We start from the raw sequence: 14,933 nt of genomic DNA, 5'->3' as shown, positions 1-14,933 counted from the left end.
AACCTTTTTAGAATAGTGCACTTAGTTAACCGTGCTGGAATGTGCGCTCTGCTGTAGTTTACTTACTCCTGGAGACAGGCTTTCGGATCGATCTCGCGTGGCTACCACGTGTGCAGCAGCTGCATGTGCCTGCTGCAGCTCGGTGCATCGATTGTGTCTCGCTGTTCGCTTAGTCTAACTCCAGTTGCGCGATATCGGGCCGGCCATCGTGATGCCCACTCTCTATTCTCCGATCTTCGTTTCGTGTCCTGGATGCTGCGAAATTACTAATGAGACTCATTCGATTGAAAGTTGAAAGTAGTTTCGATTCTCCGTGTAAAAGCCATATGTCACAGAGAGGAACATGCGTAGCGATCATGAATGACTAATGGCAAACGCTATATATACATCGCCCACCAACGTATTTGAGACACCAGCCACAAATTAATTGTGACCGTTAAGTTCGCTCGCTTGGCAACCATGTGCTCCTCGTGGGCGACTTCGAACTCCTTATCCAGTGATCGCACATAAGTGTCCAGGACTCGACAAAGGTCTCCTACGACTGCATACCATTGAGCTCTGCAGTTGTACGCGAAGCCATGAATTCACCGTCTCTGAACGAGTATATCGATAATCGGCATGATTCTGTGTCAAGCAACCGTGACGCTGATTCGACTTTGTCTCCAATGCCATGGCGCCCATTACCAAAGTCCAGTACTCAGAAGAAAGCAGACAGGACGTGTAATGATGAGTCCGGATATCATGATTGTGAATCTAGAATGACTTTGGTCAATGGCCTATACGACCTGGATGATATAGAAGAGAACGGTTCGTCTAATGCAACGGAACACATTCACTCACCAGTTGTTTCCGACGATTTGTCAAGTTCGGTGCTATCACCTTCCGTTATCTCTATCGTTCGTGCAGCTCTGGATATTCCGTTATCACCGATGACAGCTCGCCGAAAAAAGGTAATTGTCGATGCTATCATACCAAAAAATATCCCCACGACTATATTCCACGAAATGGCAGCAGTGTATGTTCGGAGAGCCGAAATCCTAAGCAAAGGGTTTAACTTGAAGTACTTGACCCCTGTGGGAAAACAGCGGAATCGAGGACGACCCAAAGGTCATGTTAAACGTCCGCTTAATTCGTTCATGATATACAGACGCGTGCAAACGTATCTATTCCACGCAAGTCCACCAGAAACTTGCGAGGACGAAACTGGCTGCATAATCAAGTATGAGTCATCTGTACTGGGCGATCTTGAGCGAATAAACCATCAATCTGTTTCGGTAATTATCGGACAATTTTGGCGGACCGAGAGCCAGATTGTGAGGGATGCATTTACAAACCTAGCAAAGCAGGAGTCGTCGTTGCACAGAGAGCTCCACCCCGACTACAAATATTGCCCTCAGAAGAAGAAAAGCAGATCACCAAGAATACTGTCCTCAGGCTCAGCACTTTCAAGGTCCCATAAACCTTCAAAGTTATCTACAACCTGTCAGCCGGTACGATTCATTTTGCCGAGTACGGACAGGCCAAACCTTATAAAGCAAGGCGATCTACATGACTACTACTCGCTCGAAACTGGATTGCTTACTGCAACATCCAATTCGTCCTCAATATTTACGCCTGGAATGTCGACAGAAGAGTCCATATTACCAGCCACACTTGATGGAGTTTGGACAACAATTAGTACTTACAACTGGTCGGATGCGAGTTCAACTCCATCTCCCGACTACACATGTATGGAACGAATTTCACTTTCTTCGTCTCCTTCTGAAGAGCCAAACTTCCAAAATCATCCTGCTTTGAGAATCCCGGAAGATTATTGTGGCACAGAGGAGCAGTGTATTGGGACTGATGGCGTACAAATAGATACATCTCTTGCCCGTCCATCCGATACTGGGTCACCTCCACCGATTATATACTTGCAACGGACGAGAACTTCCTATTCGTTTAATGCAATTGGTGGTTCGGGTCATCAAGGAATGGATGAAGCGACCACAAATTTTCCAGAGAGGGTTGTCACCAATACTCCATCTCTTGTACAGCACCTAATAGGTTCCGCGAACGGATTACAAGATATGGTTCTTGAAGCTAGCGGATATGACGATATTGAACAAACTTTCAAGACTGGATTTAATATGTGGGCAGGCAATAATTGCTGCTTAGAACTTTGTAATTAAGGATCGCGACGGAGGTTGACGGCGTCTACATTGATGCAATACAGAGTTTTTCGTCATAATCCCTATTCTGACATCAACCATGCTTACACTTGTCCAAAGAAAAATAATTCTACATTCGACAAAATACACCAAAGTCACTCAAACACAGATTAACAAGCTAGAGTACTCTCAGAAGTATCACATACATACTCGCGATTAACAAGGAAGTACCTAGTCATATCATTCAATATCCTGTCTGTAACTCACTTTCCTTATCTCACCTAACGTCTTCCGTGCACCCGCTAATTCGTTCTCCAGCTTCAAAATTTCCACTTGTTGTTCCATCTCGCGCCGCTTGAATTCATGAGCAGAGAGCTTACTATAATCGACATTTTCACCAAATTCATCAGCGTCACTCAAGCCTCGCTGTTGCAGAATAGCTTGAACTTGAGACACCAGAGCACGGCATGCCGAGTTGACAGCCTTACTGGCCCCTTCAAGCTTATCTTGCGTCTTCGACATGAATGATGCCTTGACACGCGATGCAGCCACCAGCTGTGCAGTTGACGCCGCAACATCATTGGAAGCAACAATTAGCTGCTCCAGCGAATTATTTCCGCCAATTACACCGTCGGCTGTTTCGATAAGAATATTGGTTGATGTGGCAACCGCTTTAGCCGCCGATATTAGTCCTTCAGTCCATCTGTTATGCTTTTTGTAGAAGGCAGTACGCGTACTAGAACCACGGCCCTGTGCGACGATTTCTTGCTGCGACTCTGTTGCAGCTTTAATAAGAGCAGCTACAGCATTGGTGACGGCTATGGCAGCAGCCAAAATCGCATCATGAATTTTTAAGTCAAATGATGACAATCCTGGATTCTTCGGCTTCTGCATAAGCTGGTTAAGACGGGCAACTGCGTTCGCAATTGCTTCCGCGGCATTATGCATCTCGCGATCCACGATTTCGCCAATATCTCCTCCATTCGCAAGGAGACCCGATGAAGTTAGCCCACGGTTCTTAGGAGGTGCGAACGTCTCCGCCAATTTGCTAAGTCGTTGCAATTGCCGCTGGACGTCCAAATTGTTCGAGATCACACGGTCTGTTCTCTGGTCTGTCGATAACGGTTCCAGCTTTTCAGAAAATAGACTGGTAAAACACTTCTCCGCAGCAAGAGCACTCTCTCTGGCAACATTAATTATCATGTCTCCGCGCTTTTCATCACTAGCAAGACGTGTGAGTCCTTTAGAGTTGATGAGAATATCCGCCATCGCGCCCGAGAATATTGCAGATGTCTTGATTATCTCAGCATGGTCTCCGTTTGGTCCATCCGCTATGAAATTGTTAAATGCTGTAGCGAAGTCGGTAGCACTCGCAGAGCCTTTCTCGACCATCGAAAGGAGATAATTAGGGGAGGAGTTCTGATTACCAGCTTGCATAGGGGAGTCTAGCTCGTAAATAGCATCGGCTACTCGTTGTGCAGACGACTGCAAGACAGCGTCAATAATCGAATTAAGTTTGCCAACATGCCCTATTAGGATTCCGTCAATCTGGCCGTCGATTGCCGCGTCGGCATCTTTCTGGTTTAAACTCATGTCGTTTAATCTGAGTAAAGCCTCATCCAATCCAGTTTTGTAAACCTCTAGCTCTTCGTCTTTTTCTCTCAAGAGTCGCTCTGCCTCGCCATCGAATCCTTTGACTCGCTCGGAGATATCGTCCAGAGCTCGCTGCTTGGCATGTAGCTGCTGCTCAAGCTCTTCAATCTCACGGTTATGCCGAGCCAAGATGGACGATAGTTCAGTTCCTTTCTGCCTCTCTGAGCTATCAAGTCGTTGTTCTGCATCGTCTAATTTTCTCCGTAGCTTGCCGACCTCGTCATTTTGACCACCGCGGACCCGGTCAAGCTCAAGTCTAGCCCTGTCACGTTCGCGAATCAAGTCCGCTAAATCGATATTCTTGGCCTTTAGCTCCTTCTCTAGCTTTTCCTTCTTGTCAATTGCTTCCTGTGCGGATGCTGCCTTGGCCTGTATAGCCTTATACTTAGCCATCAAATCAATATGTTCCGATCTTAGTTGAGAGTAGAGTTTAGCTAAAGCATCATATTTCGATTTCCAAGCTGCAAGTTGCTCTTGCAAAGATTTGATCTGGTCGTCTTTGGAAGCCAGTTGTTGCGACGTATTAGAAGTCAGTTGCTGAATTTCATTTTCCAGCGCTTTAACTCGACCATCGTATCTTTCGAGCATTAACTGGTCCTGGTCATATTGACCTCTCAAGGCTAAAATATCACGTTCCAATTCTGCAACTCTTCCTTGAGCTTGCCTCTGCAATTGATCTCGTAGTAATTGCTCCTGCGCTAGGTGCTGCTGCTCAGCGGCAAGGCGCTGTTGCTCTTCGAACTCCCGCTGCTGTTGAAGAGCTAACTGTTGTTGATGATACAATTCGGCTTCGCGTTGGGCGGCCAGTCGCCGCTGCTCCTCTTCGTATTGCCTCTGTTGTGCTGCCAGTTGTTGAGCATACAGGTCAGTAGACGAAGCGGAGGCCGACTCGACCAATTCGGGGCCGGGGGAAGCTAGTGAAGAATCGTCTAGAGTATCTAGATTTGGGCGGCGAGGCAACGACGGAGCGGCGCCGTCATCGTCTTTGAAGAGATCAGGAGGATCCTAATAACGATAGTTAGTAAATGGCACAATCATAACGAAATAGGATTCGTAGCTGCTTACCAAAGGCAGTTTGGGGATTGATATCAAACTTGTCAAATAACGAAGATTGGCGCATTCGTCGTAGAACTTCACTAATCTATGGTGCTGAGCCTCATATCTAATCCTCAACGGCTCTAATGCCTCGTCGGAATTCGTTGTAGCATGCATAGCACGCAACATAGACGTGACAAACTTGTAGATTCCATACGACTCATGAACAAGTGCCACTAAGGAAGAGATTCGACATTCATTAGATGATCCGTGCCGAAAATGAGAAAATATGAGACGCTGAAAGGAATTAATCTGATCCTGTAGATTCATAAGGTCCGAGATGGTCTCGTATCCTTCATTGGGATCGTCGATGGTCTTAAGCGATACATACTCCTCGTATTCAAACGTACCTGTACCTTTTAGCACCAATACACAATCAATCGGACCATGCATTACTGACCATTAAATTCTGGATGATTTTTATGGAAACGAAGCTTAGACAAAAGGAAGTCGACATATTCTCGAATCAGAGGTCCGTAACCCTTGGATCCTTCTCCATGAGTGCTCCTTGCACAGGTTTCGATCCAGCTAATCTGACCTTGAGCTTCACGAAGGGCACTAGGATGCCCCTCTTGCAGCACTCTATGCACCATTATAAGTGCTTTAAATGTTTGCACCTCATCGGCCAAAACTGGCTGTATCTTCAATGATGCCCAAAATGCCGCAGAAGATCGATGGTCCCAAGTATACACAATGCAGCCTACACTATCATTAGTCAACCCAGTTTAAACAGTATAACAAATCACATACTGCGGACATGTTTCCGCTTAGGAGCAGTCTCTTCCATTGACGTTGCTTTCTTGATGGAAACCGCAAGATCCGCATCGGCCCTGGTTAGGTCGAAACCACGTCCCGAGTGCGCTAACGACATTTTACCTCTAACACTAATATAAGAATGGAGTGAAGAATCTGATACGGAGTGGTCTTAAGAAACAAGCCAATTGATGAGATGCGAAAATATTGATTCCTTAGAGTTGGTAAAGGAGTGAAAAGTGGTGACGTATCCCGTGCGTTTCTAAGTTAGGGGACTCTTACCGGGACTACCGGCGGTGAGAGTAATGATGCCGCGTAGCGTTTTCTCTAATCTGACCCATGTCTATTGGTAGCCACCTTCCTCTAAAGCCAATTCTGACCCTAATTGCGGGTTCCTGTATCCGGGTAAGTGTTTCTGTGTATTCCAAAATAGTTTACGGGTGGGTTATGTTTTTGGCGACTGACCCGAGCTCTGGTCTGTCCACTCCATCCCCCCTGGACCAACACAGCCAAAAGCCACCATAGCTTATCAACGAACTCGAGACAGCGGTGTAATCTTCCTCTCGCAATTCCCTACTTAGTACTTACTTGAAGGCCATCTCTGAACTGCCTCCAGGTCTCTCACACGCAGGGGACGATCAGTCAGAACTTCAGAGCCAGACTTCGGAACAATATCTACCTTTGTGTCCACTTGTTGGTTTGTGTACTTTTGGGCTGACAGGCGATGATTTGCTTGCTCTTTCTGACTGGATTATTCCTTGACTCGTATGACAATCATATAATGGTGATAGGCGTGCATCGACACTGATGGTCACTCAAATTGAATGTTCAAAAACAAAAGATAACAAGCCATCTTTGGTGCCTTCAATTCAATTGCAATCTCGTTGATGGACCAATAATGAAGCAGAGCTCAAGGATGGACCAACCCTGTCACATGTCGCTCCTAAGTACTCAGTCATTGCTGGATTGTAAGTCCGCTGATGTGGTCCAATTGTGACGTGTCACGGAGACACCATTATTCCATAGAGTTGCAGTAGTGGCCTCGAGAGAAATTCTTTGTGGTTAGGGTCATACTAACGAACAATGCCGAATATGATGGGAACAATGCTAAGCTCTCGTCGAATCGAACAATACCAAAGCGAAGAGAACAAGCGATATGAAAACATGTAGAGACGGCGACGGTGCTACATATAAGAGTAGGTACGCGTCTACTTTTGATGTTTCCTTTTTCTCTCGCGATATCTCTAGTTCCCTCCCCTCCTCCCCTCCCCCGGGCCCCCTTACAATAGACGTATGTTATTGATGTGCTATCAATACAGGTTATCTTTATATCATGTATTCCGTGCAGCCGTTCAGCTAATAAGCAAAAAGCTGTTTTGTTCTCCTCGTGAGAGCGGGTTACGGAGAAATGGGCTCAACCTTACCCGATCGATTCACATCACACAACACAAGGTTACTGACATCGTGTGGAGTAACCCTTTGATCCTAAGTGACGCTCTCTGACAATATTCAAGGTCTTCATATATTACTCAGCTTGATAATTTTCACAGTCACATTGGATGTGGGTACGTAAGGTGAGGTCTGTGATTATTTCGTCAGGCACAATATCAACCAAGCATGTATTGGCGGAGACTGTCATTGTAGCACCTATCGAACTTCGTGCGCGATTGTGCTCAATTGCTCTCCACAGACAATTGTGATTATCTTCCAAAGCAATTTGAAGTCATATTTGTTGACAGGGATGATACTGAGAAGGACCACCCTTTACACGTCCATGCGATTGGTCACTCACTTAATGCGAGATTTAAGTTCCTCTTGAAGTGACATGGTTGCAGATCTTACAGGCTAATTGACTTCCAGTAATTTTCATTTGGAATATTGGCGTCAAAGTGCTACTAGCATCGGAGGTTACGCCTTGTAATTGACCCGGATGCAAACATACTTGACAGACAATATCCCGACTACTTCCTCTTTCTTACAATCTCAAAAGAATCTGCGGGCCAACTGACTCACTAATCAATCGCATGTCCGTTAGCTGTCTCTGTCAAGCAATGCAAACTAACCTTGGGCTTAGTACCACTTCGTCATTGATCAAGTTTGGCGTGCTGCTGTCGCTTAGGGCCACTCTACTACCAGTTCAAAATATGTACAACCAACTCTCTTCATTTAATCACTGCTGCTCAAGGCAGAACATTATTTCACTGAATCTGTCTATTCACCATTTGTTACCGCCAAAGTGCGGGGCGGTTTGTGCAGAGCCATTTCTGCGATCGAAGCCACAGTGGCTAGTGAGGCTGGGCAACGAGTCAAAGGTCGCATCCACTACCACACGCCGCAGTAATCCTGCCAGTCAGTTCTCCGCTCATAGCAATTCAGAAATATAAAGTGCAGCAATTTTTTAAATCCAATGTCGGAGCACATCCTAAATCTGATTATGTTCTGGAAGGTCGTTTTTGATAGAGGTGGGGCAGCTGCGACCATTGACTTTTGTGGCTTCTTGGTTTGCGCGCTAACTGGCTTTGTATCTACTGCCTCATCAGCAATCACAGTCAGTCTCTGATTCCGATCGACGAAGATGATGACTATGATTGAGAATTATGCCACAACTGTCACGCGTCTGCTGATGAGGTTTTGTTCAATAGAGGTGGAGTAGATTTAGTGAGACAAGCAGCTCAAAATGAAACCAGCAAGATGCTGCAAATGTGGAGTAATGCTTGTGATATGTCAAAGTGAAGCAATGACGTGATTATACCACTGCAGGATCGGTTATTATTATGGTGTGCAGTTAGTTGCGTGGCTTGGCAACAGACGCATGATGAAGGGGCGTTGAGGTAATTATTAAGGTTTGACAGGGATCAGCCGACGATGGATATCCTGGCAAATACATTCATTATATTAGCAGCAAAGACACTCCCACAGAGATACCTTGAATGTTTTGAGTCGCATCTATTGTACTTTTCCGCTCTAAGACACGACTATCACTTGATCCTATTTAACTTTTCTTACGCCTCAAATCTTTTTTCGCTCTTCTCTGACATAATTTAATATGAAACCTCAATCTGCGATCTAGTTTTGCGGCCTTCTTCTTTGCTGTCGGGAATACAATATTTTCAATATTTTCAAATATAGACTATCTAACTATATATCTTATTTACAATGTCCTATATACTATTTCTTACATTGCATATGCGGCATTGCGGAAAGCCAATCATCAAACATAACTAATTACATTAACTAGTCAGTAGAGAAGCAGAGAGGACGAGCTTGCGCGCAATAAAACATATAGGCAGGTTGGCACGATTTTCCAAATCTCAATCTATCTCCAGTGATAAGCGTCGGACCAAAGAGCATGACTGAATGCGAAGTCCGGGTCTCGAGATTCATCAATAAATGATTCTGCGACGTTGGTCGGTGAATCGAAAGAATGAATACCACTAGAGACGAATAAATCGATATATAGCGGATCTAAATACAGATTCTGAATGTCGAGCTTTCCGACATCGGGAGGTTCGGTCCGCTGGAGCTTCTCGAAATCCACTTCTATTGGGATTTTTGCAGCCTTCTTCGAGCCACCTCTTTCTCTCTCCAGAAGGGTGTCCACAAGCTCAAGCTCCTCTAGAGCTGGTAGATCAGGCGGAACGACTCTCTGTATAAGCCAATCCACGAAACACTGGGATCTTGGTTCTGCACAGTAAAGAACAGTATACCTAGTCCAAAAGTCCTTATGGATATATGTTGCCCAGGTTTTCGCGAGACACGATGACAGTTTACGCTGATGAATATTCGGCAATATCCTGGAATAATATGTGCGGAATCCAATAAATCCATTAATGTGAGTGTATCCTGCACTACTTCTATCTTTATTAGAGATGCGCTTAGGTGCCCGATTTTTCATGTCGGTTATGATGAGCTGCGTAAATGTTTCCGGTGAATCGGCACGCCATCCTTTGTCAAATCCCATGATTGCTATGTGAGCTTTTGGTTCAGGATGCTTAGTCCCCGTGCCAGCCGCTTGAGGACTACAGTCAAGCTTTATCACACCACAATAAGGCTTCAAGTTCAAGTTCTTCGTTGCCGGTCGAGTGCGAGATGCAAGACTGGCAACATTACCACTTTGAGGTAGACGGCTAGATTTAGGTACAGACTTCATAATGATCTCTGCAGATACTAGATGGCAATAGATTAAGACTTCAATAAATATATGTGCTGGACATAGGCGGAGAAGAGGAGAGGCAGAGAAGAAAAGTGCAGCTATTACTACCTTGTACGGGTTTCTGCGCGAATTGAAAACTGGGCCTCAAAGTGCGACGAGCCGATACAATTCCTTGGCTTGCGAGTCAATGTCTCAAACTGGAGGCAATGTGACCGAGAATTGACAAATATACGGCTTCCATGGAAGTATAACGGGAGCCAACCCGCCTCTCAACCCCCGCCCGCCTGCAGCACACATTCTAAACCGGTATGGATGAAGTCGCTACTCTTTGACTAATGCGGAAATTCGGGCTAACTAGGTACGTTCATTGCTACATTCGACCAGAGTTTTGAGTAGTACGCTACGCTCCTACAGATGTCCCTTCTAAAACATAGTTGTTGCGAATGAGTACAGTTGCCAGCGTGTCAAAGCTAGTCCGTCATTGACTTATGCCCCAGTTCCTAATTAAAATGCAGCACTGCAAATGTTTTGAGGCCGTATAAGTCAGTTCTAATAGTTAATCTCCATCTACAGGTTAGGTTCTAGTGTCTATAAATTATGAACAGGTAAACAGCAGTTACGTAGTATATAGACGGACTCAAAATGCCCAGCAAACAGATTAATGCATCTTCTAATTACATATAGAAACCTTATTTTCGTGAACGACTTTCAAAAAGGGATTGATTTCACTAGATGTATGTGTGAATTGCGGACTAATGGGGCCGTTGCTACATCAAATCTCTGCTGGTCTGTCGCTGAATGCATTTTTTGAAACCGACTGATAGGAATTGCATCGAGCCGCAATAATTATCGAGTGTGCCGTCATTACTAGTAAGTCATTTAGGTAAACGAGGACGATCAATTTTACGTGCAGTTTTTGGGCTAATGACTAATTCCATCCCTAACAAAAAGTCTGAATGCCAACTACGAGCGCCAAATCGCCACGTTGTACCGTCTATGTCGAGCCGAATCACCGCCGGCTAACGGAAGTCTGGCATTTGGATTTGCTAATATAATGAGAGACAATAATTAATGCTATTTCGTTTTCGCTAATACTAGAGCACTTGCGCGAGATTATCAGACTTTGGATATTCGAGCGTCCAGCTGCATGAATTGAAGGTTTCGATGCACATTTTCCCAATGGCGCCAACTGATCCTTGTCCGTGCGCGCCACGAATCCTCTCTCCACAGCCTCAAACGCTCTCAAATGGCCTCATCCATAGCGTCTATGGGTGAGCGGATTTAAATTGGGGCCGCATTGATAATTGCTGATTTCAGGTCATCACAGCTCCAACTTCACTTTCCAATATTTTAAATTTCATCAATCTGATGTTCTACGATACGCATCTTGCAATATCGAATGAATCAAATGGTACAACGACTCTTGCGAGGTTAGGCATTGATTGTGCGAAGTGAAGAATGAAACTGCACTAATCGACTATAGATTGATGGCTCTGAAAACTGAGATAGCTTCACTTTTATCAGATGTCGAAGGCGATTTGATCCAGAGTTCTGCTCATGCTTGCAAGTTAGTCATGCGAGCAGCAGAGGTGATTGTTCCCGTGATTTCACTTTAACTGAAGAACAAATATAATTATTTAGGAATTATCAAAATTTGCATGTGCGGCGCAATTAGATCCATCACTCCAAGCCGTGACGTTGGAGATACGTCGTGATATTGCTAAAATTCATGCGATTAGCTCTCATGTCTCTCAGTTTGAAAATGACATTGATCTGATGATTAGCATAAGACAGCTGCATTACCGTTATCGGACGCGCATTGCTCAGAGGTTGTCTCTCCCTGACCCAATTGTAGGCACTAGCTTTAACAGATCAGGAATTTCGAAGTCGTCTAAACTTAAATTGAGCAACTGGTGCGTTGAATACTCACGGAACTTTAGAAGTTGGAGGGCAACAGTATCTAATTGCTGCAGGCTGCATGAGCATAGTCGCTTTCCTAATCTAACAGCTGAAGAGGAGCGCGATTTGCAAAAGACTACTGGCATCAATAAAAGACAACTTGATCGTTGGTATGTCTACGGTCATCCTTTCATTGGTAGTTCAATTTAAGTAACAAATTTTAATAGGTTGACGATATTACGGTAACAGCGAATCAGTAGTCGTCAAATGTATCTAACGGCTTTTAGACGGCGAGGGTCGCAGCACTCATACGTATCTTCCGATCTACAGTGTATATTGGGCCGTGTTGGAGATGAGAATTCTTCGTAGTTTACGCTAAACTTGATGTGTGTAGCCAATAATAAGTGCGGTTCTGGGATTTTCGTGCCCGTAGCTTTGTGAATTTCGGAAAGCCGGCAAAGTTGACACATGTAGCTGGCCATAGGTGAATGTAGCACGTCTAGGATGGTACTTTCTTACAATTCTAGTTTGTATTTTTATGTGTAATATGAAGATAAAAATTTATAATTGCTTCCTCATCAGTAGCTCCGTCAGCTGCCCAATGGCAAAATCAGTTATCTTGCGAATTAGACCAAGACATAGTTTGTACATGTAGTTTATAAGCCACAATCACTAATTAGACTGCTCCATATTGTATAATGTATTTTGTAGGCGCGTGAGCCGGATAACCCTTTTTATTGTTAAATGCCGCCGAACTGTCTTATTGCATATCCCAAACTAAGAACATTACCAGAAAAGTAGTCTGTATTTCGCAGGTTGGACCGTCAAAACAGTAAAGGTACTTTGCGAGGAATTTCCAGGTCGATGACTACTTGGTATGTTTACCTGTTGTTAGCGAAGTTACGAGAGAGACTTCTGTGATTCCAAAGCAGAATGCAATTTGGCAAGAAATATCCTCCAGTGACTACTATGGGAACTAAACTCGCTAGTGATATGCCAGTGATATATGGTCCAATTGAAACCCAGTCATGTCACCTTCTCGAGCAGTTCAGTGATCCCAGCTCAGGCTTTGCACGATCAGCAAATCCCACTCCAGCCACGATGGCCATCGGGACTCAACTCAAATCCCCTGCTTATAACAACGAAGGGAACAATGTAACCTGAACTGCTATCACAGTCAGGTTTCGCCGACTCCTACAAATGTCTGTCTTTAATAATGCTGAAAGTAATAAACTTGCTCTCGTAGCGCCGCTGTTAAGTTTTATTGATTAGACAAGAGAAGAAACTACGGTCTGAAAGCAGACGACACTTTCGCTTGGACTTAATATGGGAGTGATGAACAGTAAATTGGAAATTTTTTTTGCTCAAAGAATGAGACTAGATAAGTACAAACTCTGATGGACAAAGATTTACAAGAGAAGCATTTGCCTTTACAACAGAAATAAAAGTTGTTTATCGTGAACCCTGAGTCTAATCGATCACTGCCAAATAACTTGTTTTCAGAGTCCTCTAGTTCCTTCTACTTCTTGCCGAAGAAGTAAGTTCATTAGCTACACATGTATGATTTTAAAATGGCGCTAATTAGGAGCTTCGCAAAATGTGATTCTATACTTCAATAGCTGGCTGGAGTAGTCTCGTCACCTCGAAATATAGAATTTTTTAATTTATTCTTGAGGCCTGCGTAATGCCAAAGTCTTCACTAACTGGACCGCTTCTCCTCCCTCACGTGCTCAGTTGTCAGCATATGGTCGGTCACCTTCTAAGCAATATTCACTATTTATGAGCGGGTTCTTTTCTATCGGCGATGCCATGCATATGCCACTGGACTGCGTCTTAGTCAGGTTGGGCCTACACGAGCTAATGAGCTCTTCTTCTTCAAATTATTGGCAGGGTTGAGCATCGTTGTTTGTGAATGAGCCACATCGATAGCCACCGTGGCTGTGCTTTTCCTAACACAAATATTGTGGAGCATAGCCTGGCTGGCCAACCGATAAAAGCGACAAATTCTGCCTGAAAGCTTTGCTGCACTAACAGTTTCGATCCCAAGTTTCAGCTAAATATCCGGCAGTTAGTGACGTGCGCCGAAGAGCAGAGTTCGGATACATAACATACCTGGGCCCTATGAAGATTGTAATTTCCGCCTTATATTATCAAGTGAATCTGAATAACTCTTCAGCTCGACCTGCAGTTAAGGAGACGTGGCGAGAAAGACTGTACACTCTCTTCGAAGGCACATATAGCGGACAAACTTTGTTAACAGCTCACATTCGTATCTACCTAATGTACAGCATATTAATGAGCTTATATTTAGAAAACTTATTTTAAATTCCATGCATAATTCAAACTGCAAGGCAAGCCCTCTAATAAGCCTGATAAGCACATAAACATTTGGGATTAGAGCAGTCAAAGTTACATTCAATGTTCTCTGCAAAAGATAGTGATTGTATTGAGTGTGGCGAACCTTTTGATCATCCCGTGGCGCCAATTATATAGTTATTGGTGACGGAGTATCTGCTTATCCAATTGTAAATTTAGTATGCTGCAAGACCAGATCCATCATATCTACTTTCGTAGCTACTAATGCAATAGTCTGAGATGCTAAAAGCGCTTTCCACTTGCAAAAGCAAGTAAATAACTAGAAAGTGTAGGCGTGCAGCTCAGCGGACATCACGATGCACATTCCTCAGTTTAGGTTGGTTTTGTAACCATTATTACGGCCCTTAAATAACCCTTGCCCAGGAGCTACGCCACTCGGTTCTGTAAATTTGGTCTTGCAAATTACAGGAATTCTCTCACTCGCAAAACCTTAACGCCAAATTTACGGTCACTTTTAAGGTAAGCTTTAGCCTTAAACGGCAACCCTTTAAACCTTCTTGACGCGCTTTTTCTTGGCTTGCTGTTCCAGTCTGATCTCCTGCGCCATTCCTTCTCCCTTTGATTTATGGACATCTCCTGTGCGCTTCCTATCACTGATTTATAGACATGAGTACCCGGGCTCGACGTACTTTTGACACAGAATTGGAGACGGTTGATCTCAGTAACTGTGACTTGTTCAATGGCATGCAACCGGAGAAAGTTGGCCAACTAGTCGCGACGGCAACACCCAGTGAGGATTTTCGAAAAGAGGGCCGCCACTGCTCCCCAGCCTATGATTCGTAATCCGACAAAGGTCTACAGCTAGCATCTCGTTTGGAACGCTTACATAAACAATTGTTGCCAATGATGTCCCT

General features: G+C 44.4%; 4 protein-coding genes across 4 annotated transcripts; 2 read left to right on the top strand and 2 right to left on the bottom strand.

The window, feature by feature from the left end:
• The first annotated feature begins 171 nt into the window (after positions 1 to 171).
• V1513DRAFT_164868 (uncharacterized protein) lies at positions 172 to 2,280 on the top strand. Its single transcript, XM_066894258.1, has one exon. It carries the CDS (start codon positions 579 to 581, stop codon positions 2,169 to 2,171), a length of 1,593 nt encoding a protein of 530 aa, XP_066755816.1. The 5' UTR covers positions 172 to 578; the 3' UTR covers positions 2,172 to 2,280.
• A 110-nt stretch (positions 2,281 to 2,390) lies between these two features.
• V1513DRAFT_373668 (ANTH domain-containing protein) lies at positions 2,391 to 5,769 on the bottom strand (the record flags this gene model as incomplete). Its single annotated transcript, XM_066894822.1, has 4 exons — positions 2,391 to 4,808; positions 4,869 to 5,248; positions 5,299 to 5,598; positions 5,649 to 5,769. The coding sequence occupies 4 exons, from the start codon at positions 5,767 to 5,769 to the stop codon at positions 2,391 to 2,393; spliced, it is 3,219 nt and encodes a 1,072-aa protein (XP_066755815.1).
• A 3,042-nt stretch (positions 5,770 to 8,811) lies between these two features.
• On the bottom strand, positions 8,812 to 10,031 carry V1513DRAFT_437143 (uncharacterized protein). The gene has a single exon (XM_066896877.1). It carries the CDS (start codon positions 9,799 to 9,801, stop codon positions 8,968 to 8,970), a length of 834 nt encoding a protein of 277 aa, XP_066755814.1. The 5' UTR covers positions 9,802 to 10,031; the 3' UTR covers positions 8,812 to 8,967.
• A 645-nt stretch (positions 10,032 to 10,676) lies between these two features.
• V1513DRAFT_164771 (uncharacterized protein) lies at positions 10,677 to 12,256 on the top strand. Its single transcript, XM_066894255.1, has 7 exons — positions 10,677 to 11,075; positions 11,132 to 11,234; positions 11,288 to 11,393; positions 11,446 to 11,717; positions 11,778 to 11,873; positions 11,931 to 11,945; positions 11,991 to 12,256. Exons 1-7 carry the CDS (start codon positions 11,051 to 11,053, stop codon positions 12,070 to 12,072), a joined length of 699 nt encoding a protein of 232 aa, XP_066755813.1. The 5' UTR covers positions 10,677 to 11,050; the 3' UTR covers positions 12,073 to 12,256.
• The last annotated feature ends 2,677 nt before the right edge of the window (positions 12,257 to 14,933 follow it).

This window comes from Lipomyces chichibuensis, assembly GCF_038497645.1.
Source record: "Lipomyces chichibuensis strain CBS 12929 unplaced genomic scaffold V1513scaffold_3, whole genome shotgun sequence".
NCBI lineage: Eukaryota > Fungi > Ascomycota > Lipomycetes > Lipomycetales > Lipomycetaceae > Lipomyces > Lipomyces chichibuensis.
Note: the sequence above shows the minus strand (reverse complement) of the source record. Positions and strands in the feature narration are given on the sequence as shown.

Bases quoted from the DNA above. Each gene is read 5' to 3' on its own strand.
- V1513DRAFT_164868 (XM_066894258.1), top strand. From the start codon at position 579: ATGAATTCACCGTCTCTGAACGAGTATATCGATAATCGGCATGATTCT.
- V1513DRAFT_437143 (XM_066896877.1), bottom strand. From the start codon at position 9,801: ATGAAGTCTGTACCTAAATCTAGCCGTCTACCTCAAAGTGGTAATGTT.
- V1513DRAFT_164771 (XM_066894255.1), top strand. From the start codon at position 11,051: ATGGCCTCATCCATAGCGTCTATGG. The intron at 11,076-11,131 runs GTGAGCGGATTT...AGGTCATCACAG, and splicing joins CTCATCCATAGCGTCTATGG to CTCCAACTTCACTTTCCAAT. The intron at 11,394-11,445 runs GTGATTGTTCCC...ATAATTATTTAG, and splicing joins TAGTCATGCGAGCAGCAGAG to GAATTATCAAAATTTGCATG.